Source organism: Mus musculus, chromosome 15 (genome assembly GCF_000001635.26).
Source record: "Mus musculus strain C57BL/6J chromosome 15, GRCm38.p6 C57BL/6J".
Classification (NCBI taxonomy): Eukaryota; Metazoa; Chordata; class Mammalia; order Rodentia; family Muridae; genus Mus; species Mus musculus.
This window is the reverse complement of record NC_000081.6, coordinates 77,039,750-77,067,169: the sequence shown is the minus strand read 5'-3', so window position 1 is coordinate 77,067,169 and position 27,420 is coordinate 77,039,750. Positions and strand designations below refer to the sequence as shown.

Below are 27,420 nucleotides of genomic sequence, written 5' to 3'. Positions count from 1 at the left end.
AGCTTGGGATCGGCTGCAAGTCAAATTCTCAGGCATTTTTTTTCTTTCTTTCTTTAAAGATAGAGGCTGGCCCCAAGATGGAGTAGATTTGGCCTCTCCCCCTCATCCCTGGTGACTGTTCAGTGGAACTTTCAAGTCTCTGCAGGAGTCAGTCAGCCTCCCTGCCTTTGTCTGGGTTATTTAGTCCCTAAAGCATCCATTTCTAACCTCTGGGGAATTGAGGCTCATCTCATCCCCCCCAAACATAGAAATCCCCTGGCCCTCCCCAGAAAACTTGAACACCATATCTAAGTTCCCTCCTCACCATGGGGAGTCTTCTCTTCATGTGCTTTGTCATGTGTGCTTTGTGTGCTCCGTGTGTGTGTGTGTGTGTGTGTATGTGCGCATGTGTGTGTGTGTGTGTGTGTGTGTATGTGCGCATGTGTGTGTGTGTGTGTGTGTGTCTGTCTGTCTGTGTGCTCATACGGGTGTTTGCAAAAGCTTCTCTTTCACTAATATCTGCCTGACTGCTGAGACCTGGTTTTTTCCTGCTTTTTTTATTCTTTAAATTGCCAGAGGGGGGGGGGAATCACCTCCCACAACCTCAGAGCATCAGAAGGTAGAGGTTGGCGGATTGTTCCCAAGAAGCAATATGGAACTGAGGAACAGAGGACCAGCCATATTTGTAAGGAACAGCTTGTCTTCAAGGCACAGATGTACCACCAACACTCCCGAGAGTGCCTAGGGGAAATGTGAGGAAAAGCTGGGCCTAGGTGCAAAGGACTTTTCTGCTCCTGGAACAACAGGCCTGGCTTATACCGTGTGCTTATCAGAGATGTCGAATCCCCGGCCAACACTGTGGGGAAAGTGCCCAGCCTGGCTGCATAGAAGCCTGATGTGGAGTGGTACTGCTAACCACACCCGGCAAGATGGAACTACATCTGTGACCTCAGGAGAGGAGAGCCACCTGGGTGGGACCTCTCTGTGTCTCAAGGGATGTGTTTACAAAAAGATAGAGATAGTATGTGGTCTATGGATGTGTAATCAGGTATGGGGGAAGGGGATGTCTTGGCGAGCCCATGCTGAGCCATCCCTTCCCCCTGAGAGGCCAGACGAGGTATACGAGGTATAATATAAAATAAAGTTTATTCAGGGCATGGGGAGGGGGGTTGAGGGGGTAGAGACAGAGAAAGGCAGAGAGAGAAAGAGAGAGAGAAGAGAAGAGAAGAGAAGAGAAGAGAAGAGAAGAGAAGAGAAGAGAAGAGAAGAGAAGAGAAGAGAAGAGAAATAGAGGCTGGCCATGAACACGTGCAGATGGGGGAAAGGAATAAGGGAGGGAGGAAGGGAAGAGCCCAAGAGGGCAAGAGAGAAACTAGAGAGCAAGAGAGGGAGGAGGGGACAAGCAGCCCCTTTTATAGTGGGTCAGGTCTACCTGACTGTTGGCAGGTAACTGTGGGGTGGAGCATACCTGGCTGTTGCCAGGTAAGGTGGGGTGGGGTGGGGTTTAGATAGAATGCTAACACAAGGTGGAAGAGATATGGCGACCATTGAAGGCACAGAGAAAGAACTTGTGAACAGGCCTGTTCTGGAAATCCTAAGAGGAAATTATCTGCCGACAACAACTGTTGTGAAATGGAACTGCCTTCTGCCCCCCAGCAGTGAGACAAGAGCTGGGCCAGCCGACACCCGGCTTGTCCAAAGCCAAGGCGAGCTTGCCAGGGAGCTGAGCTGCTGGGACTTTTCGCACAGAACACAGTGACATATGCCATGGGTGTTGTTTAAGGAGCTAAGTTCACAGTTGTTTATCACAACCATACAAAACAGTGAGTGCTGACTGCAGACAAGACCAGGAGACTCAACAGAAGCTAGTGGTAGTTCATACCTTGATCATAGTAAGAATTAAACTGTATATTCAATATTCCATATCAGTTACTTTTCTCTTGTGATAAACTGCCAGCAGGGCAGTGGTGGTGCTCACCTTTAATCCCAGCACTCAGGAGGCAGGGACAGGTGGATCTCTAAGTTCGAGGCCAGCCTGTTCTACAGAGTGAGTTCCAGGACAGCCAGGGCTACATAGAGAAACCCTGTCACAAAAAAACCAACCAAGCCGGGTAGTGGTGGCGCACGCCTTTAATCCCAGCACTTGGGAGGTAGAGGCAGGTGGATTTCTGAGTTCGAGGCCAGCCTGGTCTACAGAGTGAGTTCTAGGACAGCCAGGGCTATACAGAGAAACCCTGTCTCGAAAAAAACAAAAACCAAACCAAACCAAACAAACAAACAAACAAAAACCCCACCATGACCAAGACAACTTATATACATAAGAGTTTATTTTGGCTTAGGGCTCCACAGAGCTAAGAATCCCATCATGGTGGGAGGCATAGAGGCAGGGATAGGAAGCCTGAGAGCGCACATCTTGAACCAAAAGCATAGCACAGAGAGAGCAAACTGTAAGTAGGTGAGACTTTTACATTTCAAAGCTCACCTCCAGTGACTTCCTCTAGCAGGGCTGCATCATCTAAGCCTCCCCAAACAGCACCATCAACTAGGAGCCAAGTGTTCCAGTGCCCAAGACTGTAGGGGACAGGTCTCATTCAAACCATCACATATTCTGAAACTTAAGTAAGGGGCTAGAAGTGACAGCTGCTCAGAGGATTTGCAACTTGTGGTGCTTTGATTGACATGTTCCCCACAGTCTTGAGCATTTGAACACGCGGTCCCCAGTTGGTGGGGGTGTTTGGCAGTGTTATCTTGCTGGAGGAAATATGTCACTGGTTCAGTTCAAGATGTGAGCGCTCAACTTCCTGTTCCTGGTGCCACAGCGTCAGTCTGCCATCTTGGACACTAACTCTCTGAAACCAAAAGCCTAGATACACTCCTCTCTCTCTCTGGAAGTCTCCTTGGTCATGGCACTTCATCACAACAGTAAAAACATAACTAGAACTCTGTCGTTCCAGAGGAATGGTTGATTCTCTGCCTCTCTGTCAAACAGCTCACAACCACCTGTGTCCCTTCCAGGGATATGATGCCCTCTTCTGGCCTCTACTGATACCAGTATGCACACACTCACATAAACATACACACACAGGGCTGGAGAGATGGCTCAGTGGTTAAGTGCACTAACTGCTCTTCCGAAGGTCCTGAGTTCAAATCCCAGCAACTACATGGTGGCTCACAACCATTTGTAACAAGATCTGACACCCTCTTCTGGTGCATCTGAAGACAGCTACAGTGTACTTACATATAATAAATAAATAAATCTTAAAAAAAAAGTACACACACACACACACACAAACAAGCTTTTATAAAAGTCAAACTCAATTAAAAAAATAGTTAACAGGGAGATAGTTCAGTGGCTAAAAGTACCTGCCAAGAATCTGAGTTCAAATCCCCATAAAAGGTGAGCATTTAACTGGAGTTATCTGTAATGCCAGCATTGTAACCAGGAGGTGGTAGATGGAGACAGGAGAATCCCCAGAAGCCGGAAGGTCAGTTAGTCTGTCATATGCAGAAGCAAACAAGAGACCCTGTGACAAGGTGAAAGGCAAATGTCTACATCCAAAATTGTCCTCCGACTTCCACACTCATGGTATGTATATGCCTACACTCTCATGTACACCACGTACACACATAGGTGGATAGATAGATAGATAGATAGATAGATAGATAGATAGATAGATAGATAGAGGTAGACAGATAGATAGATAGAAGATAGACAAACAGAAGATGGACAGACAGATAGATGGATAGATGATAGACATTAAAACATTTTGAGGGTGGTGGTGGCAGTGGCACACGCCTTTAATCCCAGCAATTGGGAGGCAGAGGCAGGCGGATTTCTGAGTTTGAGGCCAGCCTGGTCTACAAAGTGAGTTCCAGGACAGCCAGGGCTACACAGAGAAACCCTGTCTTGAAAAACAAAAACAAACTAACAAACAAACAAAAACCATTTTGAGTGGAGGCTTGGGTAAAGTGCATACCACATCAGCATGAGGACCTGAGCCCAGATCCCCACACTCACTTAAAAGCCAAGTGTGGCAGCATGTGAAGAGCCTGGAGGATTCCCAGGGCCTTGCCTACTAAAATGAATGAGTTGCAGATTCAATGAGAGACCCTGTCCTGCTCCACCCACCACACATCTCCACCAAAACATCAGAGGGACTGGAGAAGACACTCAGTGTTGACAGATTCTAAATGCAACACACACACACAACACACACACATATGCATGCACACATGCATAGTGATACAGGTGCACACATGAATGCACACATGTGCATGCACACATATATGTGCACCCATGCACATATACATGCATGCACACATATGGATGTACACACACATATACATGAACACACAAATTGTCTAAGGTGACCTTTAGCTTACATATTGCCTAAGACATGTCTTTTCTGTGTCCCTATGAAGAAAATTATAACAGCCACCTCCCTCCCACCCCTCCAGATCCACAGGCAGGAGTTTATCCATTAGTTGTTTCAGGCTGGGGCCCCAGCTGCCCAGCAGCTCCTTTCCCTGTCCCTAAGTCCTGGCTGCTTGCAGAACTCTTGGCCTTTTGTTCCTGATGTGTGAGAGAGAGACTCCAGGGGGAGCCCACACCTGAGAGGGGACACAGTTCAGCTAGGGCCAGATGTGCTCATGACTCAGGCCAGAACCTCACTCTCCGACAGCTCTGCCAGCAAGGAAGACCAACTTTTGCCTCCCCTGCTTAATTCTTTGTGTTGTTTATCTGTTTTGTGTATGGGGACCACACGTGCCATTCCACCCCTGTGAGAACTGGTGGGAGTTTGTCCTCCTCTTCTGCCATGTTGAACCTCAGGGACCAAACTCAGCCTCTCTAGCAGTCAGCAACACCTTTCCCTGCTGAGCCACCTCCCCAGTCCCCATCTTAATTCTTATGTCTTCTTATGGGCTGATGACAAATGATACTCAGAGACTATTGCTCAGGACTTTGGGCATAAGTCTTTGTGAAGCTCCAAGCCTGGTGCTGTGTGGCTTTATCCTTTTATGTGGCTGCTTTCAATGGAGCCAGCATCTCAGTTCCAAGGCTAGATTTAAAAGAAAATGGTCCTCTTGGCTCACAGGGCATGCCACTACTAGGAGGTGTGGTCTTGTGGGCATAGAGGTGGTCTTGTTGGAGGAAGTGTGTTGCTGTCACTTCCTGGGATCCAGATGTGGAGCTCTCAGCTCCTCAAGCACCAAGTCTGTCTGCAGCCATGACAACAATGGACTGAACTCTGAAACTGTAAGCCAGCCCCAATTAAGTGTTGTCCTTTATAAAAGTTGCTATGGTCGCCGGGCGTGGTGGCGCACGCCTTTAATCCCAGCACTCGGGAGGCAGAGGCAGGCAGATTTCTGAGTTCGAGGCCAGCCTGGTCTACAAAGTGAGGTCCAGGACAGCCAGGGCTATACAGAGAAACCCTGTCTCAAAAAAACAAAAAAACAAACAAACAAAAAAGCGTTGCTATGGTCATGGTGTCTGTTCACAGCAATGAAGCCCAAACTAAGACAATCTTAGTTCAAGCCATTCCCCATCCGCTTTGGAAATTAATGCTTGAGGTTCAGCAGATACTTATATTTGCTTGACCTGATGTTTCTTGTATTTTAATGCTAATACTGGTCCCTCCAGACCTGGTTGCCCCAGAGAAGAGAGAATCCACATGCAGACCCAAGTGATGCTAATGTGATCTTGCCTCAAGGTTATTTCTGATTGGTGAATAAAGATGGCAACAGCCAATAGTTGGGCAGAAGAGACATAGGCAGGGTTTTAGGGTTTTAGGGCTTGGTGGTCAGAGGAAAACCACAAGAGGGAGAAGATGAATGGAGGAGAAGCCGCCAGGGTTAAGAGTCAAAATAACATGGTCCTGTGAGCTGGCCAATCAGAGGTAAGACCAGCCCAGATGAAACATAATAAGTAATAACTCAGGGTAACGATAGGAAATAGATTGTAATAGTATAGAGGACAGATATTTGCCTAGCTCTAGTGCTGGTTAAGGCTTATTGTAAATATAAAAGTTGAATGTCTTTTATCTGGGAACTACATGGTCAAAGGCAGGGTAGAAACCCTGGGTTGAGATTAAAGTTTTACAAAACACTAAAGCCCAATGTGAGGCAAAAACTTACTTTAAAAAAAATGAATTTCAGATTTCCAAATAAAAAACACACCCTGTCCCTTTAAGATTAAAGGAAAAAAAAAAAGATTTTTGGTTCCTTAGCCAAATAGTTTTTCCTCAAGCCACTCGGGGTTCAGGACTAGGACAAAATGTGTGCTAATTTGGCATGCATAATTCTGGGGTTTATATCATAAGCTAAGATACAGCTGTGGCCCACAAAGCAAACCAAATAACACACCAAACAATAGGCTCAAACTTCAGCCTGGGGGTCTTCTCAAATGCTACTCTACGCTGCCTTCAAGAATACTGGTAGACTGGAACTTGAGGAACAAGATACTCTCCTTTCCAGAGTTTCTCGGGCTTCTCTCAGTTCCTCTAGACCTCAGCATTAGTCACAGCCTGCACTGTAGGTCAATGGTTAGATCTGGGGTGTTCTCCGCAGGCTCGTACTTGGAATGTCTGGTCCCCAACTGGCAACCATGCTGGAAAGCTTGGATTCTAACTGGCTGAAGTGTGGCTCAGTAGCACGGGGCTTTTGAAAGTCATGGCCAGGCCCCTGTGATGCCAGGAACCTCTTCCACACACTCCTGCTGTCTAGAACTCAGTCACACTGCACACTGCCCTGTGCACTGAGATCCTCTGAAACCCTGAACCCAAATGGAACTTTTCTCACACCCATGCTTTTTTCTTTTCAGTTGCCACAGAGCTGTAAAAGGCACTGACAGACTTGACGCATGCAGAAGTCATATTCAAATTGTTGGTGCCCAAGAAAGTGAAGAAGTTATACTGTAAAACCATAAACATCACTGAAAGAAATGAAAACACTTATAGATGAGAAGATGCCCTGTGCTCTCCAGCAGGAAACTTCAACAGTGTTTAGACCAGTGGCCCTCAACCTGTAGGTCACAACTCCCTGGGTCTCCTATCAGATATGCTGGATATCAGATATTTACACTATGAATCATTTGGGGTTGGTTTGTTTGTTTGTTTTGGTTTTTCCAAGACAGTGTTTCTCTGTGTAGCTCTGGCTGTCCTGGAACTCACTGTGTAGACCAGGCTGGCCTGGAACTCAGAAATCCACCTGCCTCTGCCTCTGCCTTCCAAGTGCTGGGATTAAAGTCGTGCACTACCACGCCTGGCTTTACATTATGAATCATAACAGTCACAAAATCATAGTGATGAAGTAGCAATGAAATAATTTTATATTTGGGGGTCACCACCACATCATTAGGAGCTGTGTTAAAGGGCCACAGCATTAGGAAAGCCCAGAGCCAGTGGTTTAGATGCTAATGTTACCGAAAGAGATGACAGATTCAGCCAACACCTACCAGAAACCCAACAGATGTTTTTGGCAGAATGCAAAACTCTCTTAATGCTGTGATAAATGTCAACTCAGAGAAGGAAGGGTGTTTGGTTTCTAGTTCCAGGGTCCACTATTGTGAGGAGACACAGCAGCATCCGGAAGTGGCGAGCTTGAAAGAGTAGTAAACTCAATGCTCCAAGGTATGCTAATCATAAAACAGATTGCAACATTCCTTCCTCCACCCACCCGCTTCCTGGGTTCAAAGAGTGTTCATTCAAAGAAAGTCACCCTGACCCACCCTGACCATTGCTGGAACCCACTATGCAAAGGTGCTATTGCTAGGGGCTCTTAGATTATTAGGGGCTCTTAGAAACTGTCTTGAGAGATAACCTGACACTTGTGACTTTGTACTTCCTTGTGACTCTTAACTGGTATTTTTGGTATTTTCCATCAACGCCCTTCCCATCTCCTTGAGTTGTGGTTCCTTCCTTTAAATACCCCCTTACTCAGCTACTCGGGGCGCCACAGTCCTCTACCCCTGCGTGGTGGTTGACCGTGGGCCCGAGAGTGCTCTTGAATAAAAATCCTCTTGCAATTTGCAGCAAGACCGTTTCTCTTTGGTGATTTTGGGGTGTCACCTCTCCTGAGTCAGAACGTGGGGGAGTCCTCACGTTGTGGGTCTTTCAAGCTCACCTCTTCTAATGCTAGCACAAGCTGAGAAGAAAATGAGTAAGAACAACTGAAGCTGACTCAACGCGGCACAGTACAGAATTCTATCAATTTATTTATTTGTGCTTGCATTTTGAAAGGACTGAGCCAGGCTGAGTCCATGACAGGCTTCAAACTGACAGTTCAGGTGAGTAGGCCTAAGTTTCTGTTTCCCAGAATTGAGCAAGTTTGGGAAAGTCAGTCTCTGGGAAAAAAAAAAAAGAAAAAAAAACACAGTCCCTGGGCAGCCAATCAGAGGCTGTCCAGACACTTAGCCTGAGGCAAGAGCAATGAGTCAGCAACAGTTTCCAGGCTTCCCCAGCAACAGTTTCCAGGTTTCCCCAGCAACAGTTCTGGATTGTCCCCAGAGCCCTAGCCAATCCCAAAGACACCCATACCCCTAGTGACCAGACCAACCAATCAAGATAAAGGTTACCCACTCCCTCCCTGGAATCCCCTAATCTGCTTTAAATGGAGGCTGTGAGTTCACCTGGGCCTCTCCATCTGAGTGAATGGTAGACCCCTGAATACTATTTGAGTCTCGGATATCATTCTTCACCCTTACAATTTGTTAGTTCATTGCTTTTTTTTTTTTTTAATGGTTTTTTGAGACAGGGTTTCCCTGTGTTACCCTGGCTATCCTGGAACTCACTCTGTAGATTAGGCTGGTCTCAAATTTAAACGATCTGCCTGCCTCTGCCTCATGAGTGCTGGGATTAAAGACATGTGCTGACACTACCCGACTTCATTCGTTTATTTATTTGATCGTTTGTTTCAAACTCATATGTGGGTGTTCTGAGTCACATGGGTCGATCAAAGAAAGAGGTACTCCAGAGTGTAATCGTGCTCTGAGGCAGCAGAGAGGAACAGTCTCAATGAACTGAACCTGGAACAGATGTACAGACGCACATCCATTGAGTGTTACACAGTTTGTTTTGGTTTTTTTGGTGGGGGATAGGGGAACACATTTCTCATACTAAAGCCCCTCATCTGATCTGTTATGTTTTGTGAAGAAAAACACCATGCCCCTGCAACTTCAATCCTTACTGTGCACTGTCTGCAGTGCCCAATAATGCAAGACATTCCGTCTTGTGACCAAAGTCACCCATGGCTGTAAAGCTCCTTCAGGAAAACAACATCATAGATAATGGAAGACAAGCACTGTTCTATAATGATTCTTTCAGGGTCAAAGTACTTCTGAAAACAACTCTTCATTCTGATATCTACCCTAGGTACATTGAAAAACAGCCTTTTCATTCTGATGTTTACCCTAGATACACTGATTCCACTAGAATTCCACTCCCCTGTAGGTCTCAGGAGTTATAAACAAAGCCCCCACCCCACAGTGCTGTAGGCTCATCTCTCCCTACTTCTCATAGCTCCCAGGGCTGTAGGACACAGCACTGATGTGGTATCTGTGAGCATTCTGTCTAAGCTCTGCCCCACAGTTACCTGGCAACAGCCAGGTAGGCCTGACCCACTCTAAAAGGGGCTGCTCCCTAGTTCTCGCTTTCTTGCTCTTCTCTTGCTCTCTTGTTCTTTCTCTGCTTCCCTTTCCCCCTCTCCACGTGCTCATGGCTGGCCTCTAATCCTCTACCTCTCTACTTCTCTACTGTCTCTCTCTCTGCCTTTCTCTGCCTCTACAAACCTCTTAACTCCCCTCTCCATGCCCTGAATAAACTCTATTCTATACTATACCATTATGTGGCTGGTCCTTCAGGGGGAAGGGATGCCTCAACATACACCTGCAGAGGCACCCCTTCCCCCACACCTCCATAGAACATACCTTGCCCCTTTATCTTTTATAAACGTCAGCATCCGTGAGGCCCTGCTTCCATTACTGTCTCCTTGTGGGTTCCTCTCCTCCCTTTCAAGGAGAAGTCTTTATCTTAGGTGTCCCAGTCGGGGGCCTTGACTGTAAAGGAAGCAGCCCTGTAGTCAAGAAGTAAGCTTCTGCCAGTGTTTATTTCATTACAGTGAGGGTCAGAAAAGTCGCAACCCCAACATTCTGGAGAGGGAAGTACAAACAGCCCCCTTTCTTCTTTCTCCTCCCTCTGGGTTCATCCTGACCAATCAGGGTACCCTGAGTTCCTACCCAGTCCCCTTTCATACTGCAGAGCCCGCAGGGGTACTGCCTACCTGCCCCTGAGGTGGAGACAGGAACTTATGACCTCATGCGCTCAATGGTCCCCCTCAGCCCAAGGTACTTCTGTGCCCACAGATTCCACGTGCTGTGGTGAGGGTGGGAAGCCCTGGGAGCTACAGAGAGCAGGGAGGGACATTCAGATCAGCCAGCAAATGAGGAATTATCAAGGGTTAGAGATAAGGGGCTCAATTCTACAGTGCACTAGGACGGAGGGTCCCTGGGTGATGACAGCAGTGGACAGCCAGCACCTGGACAGCCTGAGAAGAAAGAACGCAGGAAGTCTTGTGTGGGTGGGCCACAGTCCCAAACCTCCTGTGCAATTCTTCCCTAGGCTTTCCTTCCCCGGCTGTGTGGGGGTTAGTTCTGTTTTGTCTTTTTAAGTGTTATAGCACCCACGAGTGACTTTCAAACCAGCAATGGAGACACACAAAAGGGTTTTTAAGACAGGAGACAGGGCAGTCAATCAGCTCAGGACTTGAGGCAGAAGGGGTGAGCCCAGGCTTCTCTCCCTCCTTCCCCTGGAATCTGGCCTAGCAGGTTCCAGTGACAACCTTTGTGTGCAAGCATGGCTCTGAGACAACAGTTCCCGCTTTCCTGAGAGACTGAGAGCACTGAAAGAGGTGAGGTGGGGGAGGGACCCTCATAGCTTATCATTGCTAATTACTATGGAAGCTGTCAGGAAGCGGTGTCAGTCTAAAGCCTAGCAGGGGGCTTGTACAGTGAGTGATGGGGGATCCCAGGAGAGTGCTGGTGATGGCTGGGTCAGAGGGGAGAAGAAGGGAGGCTCAAGAGTGGGGCTGACAGGGCTCTCTCTCCCTTTTTAGACCCTGGGGAACTCCCTGGCACCTCCCTGTATGTGAGTTACAGGCATTGCCCCATCAGCCTTCCACCCCCACCCTGGTCTTCCTTCACTGATCTCAAAGACTCAAGGTCTCCGTGGCTCCTATTCATCTGTCAGTCACCATCACCAGAGTCTTGCTCTCTCAGTCGAGGAGGATGGAGGCTGAGTCACCTTGTTTCCTTTCAAAGAGGACCTTGCGGCCTCTTTGCTGAGTCTCTGAGGGAAAAAAACAAAACCAAAAGTGAGTGCAACATAATTATGATGTGGAAGTCTTGCTTTTAGAAGAGTCAGGAGCAGGGGGTGCAAGATATAATCCAGTATTCATGAGACTGAGGCAGGAGGATTGCTGAGAGTTCAAGGCCAGCTTGGGCTATATAGTGAGTTAAAAAGGCCATCCCAGACAGGGGAAGTGAGGCCCTGTCTTGGAGACATAGAAGAGGAAGAGCAGAAGGAAGAAGAGGAGGATGAGGCAGGGAAGGAGAGCCTCTAACTTAGAAGAGCCTCAGGCCAGGTTTGGCATTTGCCATCCTGGCTCTACCACTACTTAGCATTTCTTTTGAGAGAGGGTCCGCTGTGACTGACTTAGAATTCAATAATGTAGCCCAGGCTGGCCTCAAACTCACAGAGGTCCACTTGCCTCTGTCTCTCAAATGCTGGGATTAAAGGTGTCTGCCACTGAACCCAGTTGACCAGGACCTAGCTTTGATTTACCTAATCCCCAGTGTGACAGAATTAGGAAATGGGGCCTCCTGAGAGTCCCCTAAGTTGCTAGGAATAGGAGAGAGAGCTACCCTAGAAAGGAAGCTTGCTTGCCTCTTCCTCCTGATGAAGACATAGCAGAAGGTAGCTCCTGGGGAGCTAAGAGAAAGTCCTTCAGACCCAGGCCCTACTGTACCTTGCCTGTGGGCTCGCCTGTCTTAAGACCAGAGATAATTGTTCTTAACAAACTACTCAGCCAACAGTCTTCTGTCACAGCAGCGCAGACAGACCAAGACACTTGGCAAGCCACATAAGCCCCCTCCCTGCCTTGGTTATCCTAGACTGCTCTAACAAAATGCCACAGACAATTCTTTTCAGGCAGGCCCAGATCCAGGCTGCCAACAGCCTGTTAGCTAAAGTCCTTTTGTTCTGCCAGATCGGGTAGAGAAGAAGTTCTTCCAAGCACCAGGAAGCTTTTATAATCCATGGACTCTGAGCAGTCAGCACTGGCTGTCTTTGGCTGAATGCAGCAGCAGGAAGTACCGCCTAGGGTCAGTCAGTGCTCTTGTGCATGCCAGATACCTGGTCCCTTAGCACTGTAGTGGTGAGTGTCCAGGTCCAGGAAGTTGGGGATTTGCCATAAGATGTCCCTCTGGAACTGTCTCAGTGACCAGAGCCTGTGGCTTCACCTCTCCGGCTCATTATGGGCTCAGCTCTCTCTCTCTCTCTCTCTCTCTCTCTCTCTCTCTTTTTCTCTCTGTCTCTCTCTCTCTCTCTCTGCTCCTCCATTGCCTTTCTGCGACCCCTGCAATCACTGTCATACCTGTTGTCACCATTGTCACCATTGTTATTATGGATGCTGAATTGCTGCTACTGTGACCTTAGGGCCTGCCACTAGCACCACCATGGCTCCCTCTTATGCTACTGTTTCCTTCTCTCACATGGCACCAGCTCAGCCTGTGTCACAAGTGATGAAATAAAGGCCAGAAAGAAGCCATTTAGTGGATCTAATGTGACGTGGGAAGCAGACAGCCCAGGAGTGAACCAAACAGCTCATATAACCCCCCAACAGGTGTTGATCACAAACCAGAGCGCATCCTCGACAAATTAAGGTCTGTGCTAACAGCAGTCAAGACACAGTCACCTTTGCCTTCCCTCTGCAGGGCCACCAGGAAGTACCTCAGTGGAAATGGTGGCAGGGTTGTTTACAGTCATTGAGGGCTGTGAAGGCCAACTTTGGAGCTACAATGGCCAGGAGCTGGAGTTACGCTTTAGCAGCAAGCATCTGTCAATACTGTAGTTTCCCCAAGCCGTCCATGGAACATTCAAAGCAAGCAGCACAGAAGTGGGAAAGTTCACCTGGCTCCCGGATAAGAACCCTTGACTCAGAGGCAACCAGGGAACCAGAGAGGAGTTTAACAGTTATCAACTAGGGAGTCAAATTGCCCTATTCCTCAATAGCTTAGGTTATTTATCGGTAAAATGAGTATTGTAAAGAGTTCTTAGAGTAAGGCCTTCTCATGAATATTAATAGTGGGTTAACAATGGATTAACAATGCTTACACTGAGGCTGGAGAGATGGCTCAGCCATTAATAGCACTGACTGCTCTTCTAAAGGTCCTGAGTTCAAATTCCAGCAACCAAATGGTGGCTCACAACCACCGGTAATGAGATCTGACACCCTCTTGTGGTGCGTCTGAAGTCAGCTACAGTGTACTTATGTATAATAATAAACCTTTGGGCCGGAGCAGGCAGGACTGAGCAAGCGGGGTTGACTGGAGCAAGCAGAGGTCCTAAAAATTCAATTCCCAACAACCACATGAAGGCTCACAACCATCTGTACAACTACTGTTGTACTCACACACATAAAATAAATAAATAAATCTTTTTAAAAAATGCTTACACCAGGGATAGTGGCACAAAACCATAATTTCAGAAACCTGAGGCCAGCCTGGACTGCATAATGATGTTAAGTCAGACTGGGATATAGTGTGAAGGGATACAGAGTGAAACTCAGAAAAAAAACAAGAAAACAACCACACCCATTACCACTACCACCATCACCACACCCACCATATCCACTGCCTCTACCACCACCACCACCACCATCACCACCCACCACACCCACTGCCTCTACCACCACCACCACCATCACCACCATCACCCACCACACCCAAAACCACCACCAGCACCACAGGTGCTTTATCAGTTCTTACCACTTGCCCAGCACCCCAGAGAGAGGTGGACTGTTCACTCTTCCTCAAAGGTGCTAACCATTCAGCTCCTGTTGAGGGCTGGCTTCTCCTCGGCTTGAAGGTGCCTGATTACCCTGGAGAGCCTTCCACTGTTTTCCTCTGTGGGTTCATGGGGTGGCTTCTCCGGTTTCTTCCTTCTCTTTTGTGAGCCTCAGGCCTGTAAGGCTCTATACCCCAACAGCCTCATTCAACCCCAGCTATTCCCCCACAAGGTTCTACTCCAAATACCGAGGGTTTAAAGCTTCCATATAGGGCTTGAGAGGGTAGTTAGTCCAGAGACTTCCTGTAGCGCAGAAACATGGTTTATTCAACCAGAAAGCTCTCATCCGAACATGGAAGAGTAGAAGAAAGAGAAGCCTAGTCGGGCAGCTGAAGACGGACCTGCCCTTCTCCAAGCACTAGGTACTATTTGGCCCTTGTCCTGATTAGTTTTGTCTGCTTGGCTTTGTTTGGTCAACTTGACACAAGCTAGAATCACCTGTGAAGAGGAACCTCAATTGAGAAAACGTCCCCCATCAGATTGCCTATAGGCAAGTCTGTAGAGCATTTTCTTGATCAATGATTGACTTGGGAGGGTCTGGTTTACTGTGGGTGGTACCACCCCTGGGAGGTGGCCCTGGGTAGCATAAAAAAGCAAGTGAGACAGCCACAGGAGCAGCAAGTGAGAGCAAGCCAGGAAGCAGTGTTCCTCTGAGGTCTGAACTCCTGCTGTTATGCCAGGAAGGGTTTGGGAATCTCAAAAGACCACCAGGGAGCCGTTTCTGAAGTAATAGCATTAAGGTTTATTACAATCTTGGCCATGGGATGTCCTGCAACCCAACCCTGACACAGCAGGATGGGAAGGGAAGGTGGAGCAGCCTCAAACCCTTGGCAGGACAAAATTTTACAGGAGAATAGGAGCAAGTGAGGAGGTAAAGCAGGGGGAGTGTCCAGTCTGGCAAGCATCTAATAGAATGACTGTAAGCTGACAGGTGAGTGCTCTGAAGCAAGACCCTATACAATCGTGAACGAACAGTTTGAAAGTGCATCTGAGCCGGGCAGTGGTGGCACATGCCCTTAATCCCAGCACTCGGGAGGCAGAGGCAGGTAGATTTCTGAGTTTGAGGCCAGCCTGGTCTACAGAGTGAGTTCCAGGACAGCCAGGGCTACACAGAGTAACCCTGTCTTGAAAAACCAAAAAGAAAAAAAGAAAAAAAAAGTGCATCTGAAACAATCAGACTAATCTTTGATTCGCTTTGCTAGGAAGTAGCTAAGGAGTAACTCTGGCCAAGGACAAGCCGTGGGGTCCTTCCTGGTTTGTGGGTACAGCTTGGGCTCTGCAGAAGGTCATTCTCAGGCTTTATTCATTTATTTATCTCTTTAAGATGGAGGCCAGTCCCAAGATGGAGTATGATTGGGCTCTCACTGCCTTGGCTTCCCTATGTGACTGGAAACATATGAACCAAATAAACCCTTTTGATCATAGTCTTTATCACAGCTATGGAAATGTCTGCAGACATCTCTGCAGACTTCACAAGATAACATCGACATGGCTCTACAGATCCCAGCTGAAGCCTCCAGGCGGGCCTCTTTCAAAACCTGGCCCTGGGGGTTAGAGATTTAGCTCAGTGGTAGAGTGCTTGCCTAGCAAGAACAAGGCCCTGGGATCAGTCCTCAGCTCCAGAAGAAAAACAAACAACAACAACAAAAGATAGAACCCGACCCTTACCTGCAGCTTTCTGTAGCGACAGGTGTGTTCAGCTAACACCCGCTCCCGTTCTGCAGCCCGTGCTCTTAACTCTTCTGCAAGCTCTGTTGGGTTTGCCGCCTTCAGATCCTTCCAGTCCTCCCAGAGAGTATATATGTCCTGGCCAAGGGAGAGGGCAGCAGCTGCACGTCCCATCCTCAGAGCATTTTTGGTCATTGCCAGGGCTGTGCCCCCAAAGGCCTTTTGTACCTGCCTGCCACTTCGAGCTGATACGTGGCCCGCAGTCATGAGCTTTTTGGCAGCTGAGGTGACGTGGGGTTGGGTTCTGGTTAGCTGGAGGGCTCGGAGGTGCTTTTTGATATTATCCCAGGCGTTCCCACATTTGTAGACAAGGTCACCGGCAGCTGTGACAAAGGTCGTCTTCTCTCCCTTGACCCCCTCCAGCTCCTGGTCGCTGTTAGGCATGATGCTGTTGACCTGAGCAAGGGCTCTTTTATTGCGAGAGTTTTTCCTCACATTGGTCACGATCTCGGTGACCCCGGCAACTGCCCCCAAACCATGCCCAACAGCAGTGAGGACCAGGCTTCCCCCTGCAGTTGTTGTAGCCAGGGCCAAACCCAGGAGACTCAGGACTCCAGAGGCGACTGATGCAGAGGTAGTCACCACTTTGATCTTGGTAGCTTTTTGGTGGCTTTCGTCAATGTGGTCTGCGATAGCATAGAGCGTTCTAATGCGCTTCTTCTCCTTCTTTCTCCAGCTCGGGAACTGTTTTAGAAACAGAACATCATCTTCAACATCCAGAGGACTGTCATCCTTGTCCCTGTGGGTGAGGGAAACAAACACTTGGCTTCAATGTCCCAGGAGAAAGACCCAATTGCTCATCCAGCCCACGTGGCCTCCAGGTGCGCTTCACTCTGAACCCTTTCCACATCTCCCTAAAAAGCCCCTGAGCTCAACCTTTGCAGGAAGCAACTGGTGTAATAAGGAGATAAAGAGGGACATTTCCAGCCCTGCTCAGAGGGACTAGAGTACTGTGTCTGAAGAAGGGAATGAGGGAATGCACTGTCCTGACATGGGGGACGGAGAGGGAAGGAACGGGCCTGGGGAAAGGAGAAGGATGAGGTGAGGAAGCCAGGTTTTGAGCACAGGAGGGGAGGAAGAAGAGGGGGAAGAGGAGAAGGAGGAGGAAGAGGAGGAAGAAGTGAGGGAGGAGGAGGAAGAAGAAGAGGAAAAGGAAGAGAGGGAGGAGAAGGAAGAAGAAAAGGAGGAAGAGGAAGAAGAGAAGGAAGAGGAGGAAGAGAAAGAAGAGGAGGAAGGGAAGGGGAGAAGGAAAAGGAAAAGGGAGAAGAGGAGAAAGAAGAGGATGAAGAAGAGGAGAAAGAGGAGAAATTGGGGGAGGAACAGAGGGAGGAGGAAGAAGAGGAGGAGGAAGAGAGGGAGGACAAGTAGGAAGAAAAGGAGAAAGAGGAAGAGGAGGAGAAGGAAGAGGAGGAAGAGAAAGAAGAGGAGGAAGAAGAGAGGAGAAGAAGGAAGAGGGAGAAGAGGAGGAGGAGGAGCAGGAGGTCAGAGTGTCTAACCACCTGCTCTCCGACCATTTTGATTTTGGCAACAGTGGCTGAGCCTTTCACATCTCACTTTGAGAGGGACCACAATGAGCAGTAATCAGTTTCTGCATATCCTCCCTGGCCACCTTCATTTGGTCCCTCAGCCAGTGGGGTGGGCCCTTCAAGGAAGTCCTTTCTTCCCCCAGCCAGCATGTTACAGGATAGAGGGGTAAGGAGTACCTGCCAGCCAGAGGAGTTTGCCTTCCACAGAGGGAAGGGCATTGGGAGGGGCAAAGCTGGCTCCTCCAAGCCCCTTTCCAAGCTAAGTGTCACTCATGGGACCTTGGGTCTGCTGTCTGCCACTGGGATGCAGGGACTCCACTCCAGGAGATGAAGCACAGGCGCTAGACTACATTCCTTTCTTGCTGCTATTGGGGTGCTGGGCTCATTGGATTCCCCAATACACTACTCAGGGCAAGTGGGATGCAGCTAAGATGGGGGCCTCTAGCCTGACATGCTAGTTCAGGATGCAGCAGAACCTAAGTCACTCTGAGCATCCTGCTGTTTCTCCCCAGTGTCAGCTGGAGTCAGGATTTCCCGGGATTTCCCGTAAAGGATAGCCTGTGCCATGACCAGGTCCCCCACAGATATTAAGGTCCTCCAATACTGAAGTCCCATGGATAAACTGTCCCGGACTTTTATGTATTTACATATAAAGCCTGCCTGCTGGACCTGACTGTTGTTTTGCTGTTGTTTGGTTTGGTTTGGTTTGCGTTTTGGTTTTCCCAGAAGGGCTTCTCTATGTAGTCCTGGCTGTTTTAGAACTCATTAAGTAGTAGACCAGGCTGGCCTTGAACTCAGAGATCTGCTTACTTCTGCTTCCTAAGTACCAGGGTTAAAGGCATATTCCACCACTGTCCAGCAGCCCCTGTCTTTGGAATACAGTCCTTTAGACTGTAGAGTCTAGATGATATACTATCTTGTAGAACATTAGAAGCTGTGTCTACCATGATGATTTGTTTGTGAAGGCGTAGCCATCGTGGGCCTGACTACGTGGCGCGCCTTCTGAGGTGGTCGACGTAGATCACATGCATCATAGATGTGGAGCTACCATTGCAGAGTGCACGTTACATGGTTATGATGTTTCATTTCTGGGTGGCTTCAGGCAATGGAAGCTGTATCCTGCTATGTCCAGAACCCTCTGCCTTGGGTAGTCCTGTCTCCAGCCTAGAATGAGCCCCCACTTCAGTTCTGTGAAATTCCACCTCCCTCATTGCCTTCCCTTAAGCTGTAGCAGGATCCTGGGGTCCAGCTGTGGACTAATGTGTGACTGGCCTTGAACTCGTGAATGTATTGAAAAGTAAAGCATCTTTCTACTAAATTGTCTCACGTGTATCATGTCGCCCTGCTAATTAAGGCTGAAAGCTATCAGTGTCCACATAGCCTTCCAGCCTCCTTGCAAAATGGAGGACTCCCTTTACTAGCAGGGCTCCCCCTTCTCTGACATTGTCTGGGAAGTTCAATCCTCCCCCCCCCGCCCCCCCCCCACCACCACATGCCTCTATCTGCAGAATGTCAGGTATCCTTAGATTACAGGTTCAACTTCTATTCTCTTGATGAGAACCTGGCCAGCTAGCACCTGAGATTCTGGAATGCTTCCCCATGCTAATGAGAAGGCATTCAGTTCTTTATGCCTTCAGCCTTAGCCCATCCTGGATATTTGGGGACCTCTGTCCCCAAAACTATATAAGCCTTGAAGCACCCCAAGTAAAGTTGATCTGCCTCCTCACAGCTGGTCCCAGTGTGATTTCCATAAGTAGTCACAGGGTTTCTGACCCCCTTCCTGTTGCTCCCCACCCCCATCCCACCCCCCATTCATTGTCTCTGCTCCATTTGCCATAGTCCTTGGAGCCCAACACTGCACATTTGACTAAATGTTTACTTAACTCTCCAAAATATTACAGTCAACCTCATGGAGTATTTTCTCCTCAAGGAAACAACATTTCCTCAGCATAATGGAGACTTTGTTTGTTTGTTTGTTTGGTTGGTTGGTTGGTTGGTTTGGTTTGGTTTGGTTTGGTTTGGTTTGGTTTGGTTTGGTTTGGTTTGGTTTGGTTTGGTTTGGTTTGGTTTTTCGAGACAGGGTTTCTCTGTATAGCCCTGGCTGCCCTGGAACTCACTCTGTAGACCAGGCTGGCCTCAAACTCAGAAATCCGCCTGCCCCTGTCTCCAGAGTGCTGCATAATGGAGACTTTTGAGAAGATAAATCCCTCTTTCCACACAGTGATCCTGGAGTGGTGTGGTAGTTTGAATGAGAATGGCCCCATAGGCTCATATATTTAAATACTTAATCACTAGGGAGTAGAACTGTTTGAAAGGATCAGAAGGATTAGGAGGTGTGGACTTGTTGGAGGAAGTGTGTCAATGAGGGTGGGCTTTGAGGTTTCAAGAGTTCTCTCCAGGCCTCTATCTCTCTCTGCCTGCCTGCTTGTGGATCAGGATGTAAAACTCTCAGCTTCTACTCTAGTGCCACGGGCACCTCCAGGCTCCCACCATGATGGTAATGGACTAGCCTCTAAAACTGCAAGCAAGCCCCAATTAAACGCTTTCCATTTTAAGAGTTGCCTTGGTGGTGGTGTCTTTTCACAGCAATAGAACAGTGGACAGGACAAGTGGTTATTCCTAATTGAGAGAACACATGCTGCCTTCAATACAACCAGCCCTTCCCAAGAAGTCCACCCCCTGGGTTACCTTAGCAACTCAGCATCAGCCTCATAGTCCTCCTCTGTCTGATGGCTCGGGGTTGGAGTTTGCACCAAAGCCATGTCCTTATGAGGCAGCTTGTCTTCTAACTGGAATATAGAAAGCAAATTTGCTGCCAATAGCATGCAACATTGTAAAATTCAAGTAAGGAAGGATTTTAGACTGTGCAGAATTGAAATCATACCACGCCATGGCTTATACTAACCATGATATCTGCAAACTACAGCTTTTTAGTTAAGGTATAGCCCATCTGCAGCAAGCACCCCCCCCCCCCCAGGAAGCACTCAGCACAGTTTTGGAAATGGCTCTCCCCTCCCCCCCCCCCCCCCCCCCCCCGACCGTGTGAGTCCTGGAGAACAAAGCCAGATCACCAAGCTTGGTGGCACTCAAGCTTGGTGGCAGACACGTTCACCTGCTGAGCTGTCTTACCAGCTGAGGGAAGGAGGTTGGGGAACAGCTCAGCCAATGGCTTTGTAGCTCACATGCAAAACCCAAAGGGATGCTCAGGAGAGCCCAGAAAATCCCAAGAGCACAAGAACTCTGTGCCAGCCACCTTTTCCACTGTCAGAGACCAGATATCAGATCCAAGGTCCCCAGAGCCCTTGTTTGCAAGGATATTAGGGACATGATGGCCTTGTGTGCAGGCCATGGTGAGGATGATGGTTTTCAGGTCGTGAAGAGGAAGCAGAAGGACTTTCAGGAAGAATAGCATTGCTATCCTTGGAGTGAATGGGTGACAGCTTGGACCAGGTTCTTAGAACCCTTAGACTCTCCCAGTGCACATGGGGAATACATGAGCTAAGGGCAATGTTAAGCCTGGGGGGTGAACAACTGTTCTGTTGACCACCCCTGCACCGTTCCAAAGGCTGCAGAGTGCTCATATGTTGTGGGGCATGATGGAGGCTGGCTGCTGGTTGGTCTCAAGGCGCCATTATCCATCCTGCGGATGGGATGTATGCAAGGGACGAGTGAGTGTCCAGCCGGAGACCCGAGGGGGCAACTAAAGCTGCAAACCAGGTGAGAAAGACAGAGGACATGCAGCAACTGAGCCACCCAGAGTCACGGCTCAGGAGAAGAAAGCAGAGGTGACAAGTTTGCCTGAGGAGAATACTCAAGAATGCTCGACAGGCCTTTGTGCCCCCCACTGCACACACCAACCACCACTACCACCCCACCCCCACTGCGCACACTTTGTTGGGAGTGACCCAGGCTACTCACATTCTAGCAAGCCCTCTGACACAGAGGCCACCCCACCCCAGCCATCTGGGTGTTTTTCAGTGTCCAGCCCTGATTACTTCACCTTTGACCCATAATGGCCTTCCCCTGCCAAGAGCCGCCGCCGCTGGCAGACCAGGACGTACCTTGCTGCGGCGATGTCTGGAAGGATTACCGTGCTCTCTTCCAAGGTCCAAGCGGCTAGGGTGGTTGGCAGGGAAGAAGCCCTGTCTGTCCTCCCTGCAGAAGAGAGACAACCTCAGTACTGCAGACACAGTCCAGAGAGGCAGACCCAGGAGCCTTTTAATTCCACAGAATCTAGCTGGCCATTGGAAGCGTCTCTGTCTGGGGAACAGCCAGCTAGGGAATTCCTTGCTAAGGACCCATCATCTCTGGACTTTTCATAATTACACCCAGGCTACAAAACAAACCAAAGTCTTTTCAAAGAGAGAACTTGGGTAGATAAGAAGGTAGTGCCTCTCTCTCATTGGCACATCTGAGCCAGTGAGGTTCCCAGTGAGCTGTCATATGTTAGGAGCTGAACCCGAGACCCTGCCCAACTACCTAGTTCCTAGCTGCCTGAGCTTACAGCCTTGTTAGCCCCTGTCAGCTCTTTTTCCTCCAGCAGTGACTGGCTTCTTGTTCTCCTGGTCGATTAGGGTCCCAGAAGCAGCCCTCTCCTCCCCTCCCCGCTGTCTCTCAGAGATAGGATGACTCCAGGCTCAAACCTCACCTCTCCAAGAGTCCTCCAATCAGTCCAGCAGGCACTGTGACCAGTATCAGGGCAGAATGGGAACATTCACCAACTGGGCCAATGGCTGGAATGTGGTGGCTCTTGGAGGCGGGAACGGAATTATGAAACTGGTTTATCTTAACCTCGAATCATTCCATAAAGCTGCAGCCTGGCTTCTAAAAACCATTTCCCAGAATAGGGACCTTGCTGGGAAGTATACTGTTCGAATGTTTCACTTTCCTCTCTTCCTTTACACACACTGTGAGGTGTACGGACAGAGGACTGGCCATTGGCGTGGCTCAGGGTAAGAGCGCTTGCGTGTGCCAGACCCTGAATTCCATCCCCAGCCCTGCTAAAGAACCCTTCATTGCTCCTTCCCAGCTGTGAGTCAGACTCCACACTAAGCGGTTGCTGCTGAGCTAGGACCTGGAAGGCCACAGACATCTATGCTTGCATGACTGTGGATCAGAATAACCTGCCCTTGGCCTGATTCTCCATATGTAAGGTGCACACCGTTCTAGTGTTGATATCTTTAAGCCATTGTGAGATGCCTCAGAGTATGTGCTATGTTACCCAGCAGACATCCCAAATGCCATAAACTCACAGTGGCTGTACCCACTAGGTTCCCTCCTGTCCCAGGCTGTCTTTGTGTGTGTGTGTGTGTGTGTGTGTATGTGTGTGTTGGGGGTGAGGGGTTGTCTGCAAACCCACTACCAGCCTGCAGAGTAATGATTCACACGAGGCAAGAAAGAAATCCGGTTCAACACAACTTGTTAGCCTGTGCTGCTTCAAACTTCTGAAATCTGACCTGAGCAGTTTATTTTCGACATCACTAAACATAGTACAACCTTGGAAAAAAGTTTCCGAGTGACAATTACCACAATAAACCTTAAGACATGACCACATCAAAACTCCATGACAACAAACATGTCTTTGGCAAAGTACCTGTGACCTCTTCCACAAGAATGGGTTCTAACTGACTGAGATAGGATGCTCAGGGGTCTGGGAAGAGGCTGGGGATTCGGCTCTGCAGACAGCAAAGGTCTGTATCAAGCTATTAAATACTTCCAATCCAAAACAGAGATGGGTGTAACTCTTCCTGCTGTGAAAAGCCTGCATGTATGAGATTCCTGGTTTATCTAGGAGAAACTTCTCTGTTCTTCTCTGTGAGCACAAAGGGCCTCATGCCTTCTATACCACTGGATCAGATACAGATGTGTGACCTGGGTCACAACCCCACGAAGAAAGCAGCACCAGAATTAATAACTGGCCCCTGAAATCCTTCAATGCAAACTGTTTTAAAGACCAACACTTGGTAGAAGGCTCAGGTTGGTGACATGTTTGCTGTGCAGGTGTGAGTTTGATTCTCAGCAGCCACAGTAAAAAACCACTGTGCCTATATCATCCAAGCTGGGGAGGTGGGGCCAGGGGGATCCTGAGACTTGCCAACCAGTCAGGCTCTGTAGGAGACACTGTCTCAAACCTAAAGTGAAGGTGACTGAAGGGGTTATTCATGTCAAACTCTAGCCTCCACACTCGCACACACACAGCTGTGCACCAAGGCATACACACATACATGAATACTTAAACACGATTGGCCCATGCACTTGGTGGAAAAACTTGACCTGAAGCCCAAAGAGGAGGCATGCCATAGATGTCTTATTTGTGATTGAACACTCTATACTCAGCCACTGGTACCTTGGCTAGTTGTGAGTTCTGGGTTACCCACCATCCCCTGTGTCTTAGTCAGGGTTTCTATTCCTGCACAAACATCATGACCAAGAAGCAAGTTGGGAAGGAAAGGGTTTATTCAGCTTACACTTCCACATTGCTGTTCATCACCAAGGAAGTCAGGACTGGAACTCAAGCAGGTCAGGAAGCAGGAGCTGATGCAGAAGCCATGTTCCTTACTGGCTTGCTTCCCTGGCTTGCTCAGCCTGCTATCTTATAGAACCAGCCCAGAGATGGTCCCACCCACAAGGGGCCTTTCTCTCTTGATCACTAATTGAGAAAATGCCCCACAGCTGGATCTCATGGAGGCATTTCTTCAAATGAAGCTCCTTTCTCTGTGATAACTCCAGCTGTGTCAAGTTGACACAAAACTAGCCAGTACAATTGACCCCTTGTCAACTTGACATACAAATACATTACTAGTAAGCTTCAACCCTTAGTTCTTATTCATTCCCAAGATCTTAAATAACTTTAAAAGTCCCACAGTCTTTACATATTAAAAGTTCAATCCTTTTAAAATATCCAGGATCTTTTAAAATTCAAAGTACTTTAAAATTCAAAGTCTCTTAACTGTGGGCTTTACTAAAAAACTTCCTTCAAGAGGGAAAAATATCAGGGCACAGTCACAATCTAAAGCAAAAATCAATCTCCAACCATCCAATGTCTGGGATCCAACTCACAATCTTCTGGGCTTCTCCAAGGGCTTGGGTCACTTCTCCAGCCATGCCCTTTGTAGCACACACGTCCTCCTCTAGGCTCCAGATGCCTGTACTCCACTGCTGCTGCTCTTGGTGGTCATCTCATGGTACTGGCATCTTCAAAACACTGCATGACCCCTTCAGTCCTGGGCTGTCAATTGCAACTGAGGCTGCACCTTCACCAATGGCCTTCCATGGCCCTTCACAGTGCTGAGCCTCAGCTGCTCTGCGTGACCCCTTCATGCCTTCAAAACGAGTACCACCTGGGTAACTCTTACACATTATTAAGTCCATCCACAGCACAAGGTACAACCTTGGCTATCTCTGGAACACAGCCTCTGTGCTCTCAGGAAACACTTCCCAGACGATGTCATCTCAATGATGCTGGTCTCTTCTTTTTTGTTTGTTTAAGATTTATTTATTTATTTAATGAAAGTACACTGTAGCTGTCTTCAGACACTCCAGAAGAGGGCACCAGATCTTGTTATGGATGTTTGTGAGCCACCATGTGGTTGCTGGGATTTGAACTCAGGACCTTCGGAAGAGCAGTCAGTGCTCTTAACCGCTGAGCCATCTCTCCAGCCCCCTTAAGATTTATTTTTTATTATATCTAAGTACACTGTAGCTGTCTTCAGATGCACCAGAAGAGGGTATCAGACCTCATTACGGATGGTTGTAAGCCAGCATGTGGTTGCTGGGATTTGAACTCAGGACCTTCGGAAGAGCAGTCGATGTTCTTAACCACTGAGCCATCTCTCCAGCCCTCTGGTCTCTTCTTAATCACCACTAATTTCTTAGCTCCAGCTAACCAGCATCATAGTCCTAATAATGCAAAGGTTTTTCTTTAGTAGTTCTGGTATCTTGTTAATCACAGATGATTCTTCAGCCCCAGCTAACCAGAACCACAGAATCTTCACACTCCATAATAGCAATGGCCCTGAAAAGAGTCTTTAATTTTCCCTCTGAAATTTCACAAGCCAGGCCTCCATTTTTCTGCACTGTTCTCAACATTATCTTCTAAGCTCCTACACAACATCTCACAGAGTTCTTAACAGCGAATGGATCTTCTGGCCCAAAGTTCCAAAGTCCTTCCACAGTCCTCCCCAAAACATGATCAAGTTGTCAAAGGAATACCCCACTTCTGGTACCAATTTGTCTTAGTCAGGGTTTCTATTCCTACATAAGCATCATGACCAAGAAGCAAGTTGGGGAGGAAAGGGTTTATTCAGCTTACACTTCCACATTGCTGTTCATACCAAGGAAGTCAGGACTGGAACTCAAGCAGGTCAGGAAGCAGGAGCTGATGCAGAAGCCATGGAGGGATGTTCCTTACTGGCTTGCTTCCCCTGGCTTGTTCAGCCTGCTCTCTTATAGAACCAAGACTACCAGCCCAGAGATGGTCCCACCCACAAGGGGCCTTTCCCCCTTGATCACTAATTGAGAAAATGCCTTGCAGCTGGATCTCATGGAGGCATTTCCTCAACTGAAGCTCCTTTCTCTGTGATAACTCCAGCTGTGTCAAGTTGACACAAAACTAGCCAGTACACCCTGCACAAAGAAACTTCTCTGAGAGATACAGAGTATCAAATTGTCCTCTAAAGGAATATCCTTATCTTTATCAGTTTACGCTAGAATGGTTCACATGGACATGCTACAGTCAGCCTGCCACATACAGCTGTGGAGTCAACCAACCACAAACCACAATATTGGATTGGCAGAGAGATAACTTCCCATAAATCCCAGCACTCAGGAGGTGGTACCCAGAGGATGAGGAAGTTAAGGATAGCCAGGCTCCATAACGCCACACTGTCTCAGACCCTTATCTTTCCTTGTGGCTTGGGAAAGCACTGCACTAGTACTGAATACGTACAGATGCTTCCTGTTACTGTCAATTACTACCTATTTGCATATCATTACAATTGTGTTAAGTGTTGTAAGTCACAGGAGGACAGGAGCAGGATCATACAGGAGCAGGTGCAGGGGCTTTCTGCAAATACCATGCCATGCTATCTGAGAGAATTGAGCATCCCCAGGGTTGCTGGGGATGCTTGGTGTCTGGAGGGAACCTGCAGTCCTTTCCTCTGAGTATTACAGTTTCAATATGTACACACATGTACGCACGGCTGTCAACACATCAGCCACAGGGGGACGAGCCCAAGGAGCATTCTGACCCTGCAGTTCTCAGATTCCAGGAAACAATTATCTTTTCCTGGCCGCAGTTTCTAAGGACGTTTGTGCTAAAGATGTCTGAGGTTGCTCCTTGTCAAGTGTAGCTGAGTTTCCATCTCTGCCCTCGAGGCTCTGCCTAGAAGCAGCTTTCGGATCCTGGGACTCTCAGGGCAGTGTTTCCCCTCTGAGAAGCGGTAGTTGTGAATAGAGACAGGGGCACAAAACTTGATCCTAAGAACATGACATTTCAGGTCTAGTAGTTTCTCCAGCTGTGCCCTGCCTGACCCTTACTTCCCTTCCCGGGTTCCTGGTGACATCAGATTGTCCTGACTACAGCAGAGGCTGTCACACTCAGGTCCCCTGTGAGTATGCATACATATAGGCATTTACATGCACCTGTGTAAGGCACTGATGTCTATACGCATGCTTTGTTCTTGACTCTCTTGGGAGATGTGAGTTGCTCCTTTTTAAAATCATTTGCTTATTTTAGTTGTATACGAATGTGGCATGTGCAATCATGTACAACTCAGAAGATTGCTTCCAGGAGTTAGTTCTTAACGTTTCACCATGTGGGTCGCAGGGATTGGACTCAAATACTCACCCTCTGAGGCATCTGTCTGGCCCGTGAGAGGCTCTGGGGGTGGGGTATCCCTCCACTTCATCCCACCTCACAGTAAAAACTAATATCATCCTGTATCCTTTCCTCTCTGCAATTAGTGCCCAGTCAGGTGAGATGGGGGCGTTCTCCTGGGCGGCCTGAAGCAGGGTCAGCGCTGGACCAACTGTCCTCTGTGGGTAACACAGGTAGGAGAGGGCATTATGAA

General features: G+C 48.3%; 2 protein-coding genes across 6 annotated transcripts in view; one reads left to right on the top strand and one right to left on the bottom strand.

Annotated features, from left to right (window-relative positions):
* Nucleotides 1-10,061: 10,061 nt before the first annotated feature.
* Nucleotides 10,062-22,120, bottom strand: Apol6 (apolipoprotein L 6). Of its 5 annotated transcripts, none has more exons than XM_006521421.4 (5): nt 21,999-22,120; nt 21,412-21,505; nt 20,039-20,139; nt 15,765-16,563; nt 10,062-11,318 (listed from the first exon to the last, which is right to left on the bottom strand). In XM_006521421.4, the coding sequence occupies exons 3-5, from the start codon at nt 20,110-20,112 to the stop codon at nt 11,226-11,228; spliced, it is 966 nt and encodes a 321-aa protein (XP_006521484.1). In that variant the 5' UTR covers nt 20,113-20,139; nt 21,412-21,505; nt 21,999-22,120; the 3' UTR covers nt 10,062-11,225. The 5 variants fall into 5 exon arrangements, with proteins under 5 accessions (XP_006521484.1, NP_082286.1, NP_001157093.1 ...); NM_028010.1 differs by lacking the exon at nt 21,999-22,120 and adding an exon at nt 21,830-21,894; NM_001163621.1 differs by lacking the exon at nt 10,062-11,318 and having other exon boundaries at nt 14,819-16,563; nt 21,999-22,095.
* Mb (myoglobin) overlaps nt 16,502-27,420 on the top strand; it is a 35,182-nt gene continuing 24,263 nt past the window's right edge. Inside the window, exon 1 of the mRNA NM_013593.3 lies at nt 16,502-16,645. The gene's annotated coding sequence lies outside the window, so the exon portion shown is untranslated. The remainder of the gene's footprint in view (nt 16,646-27,420) is intronic.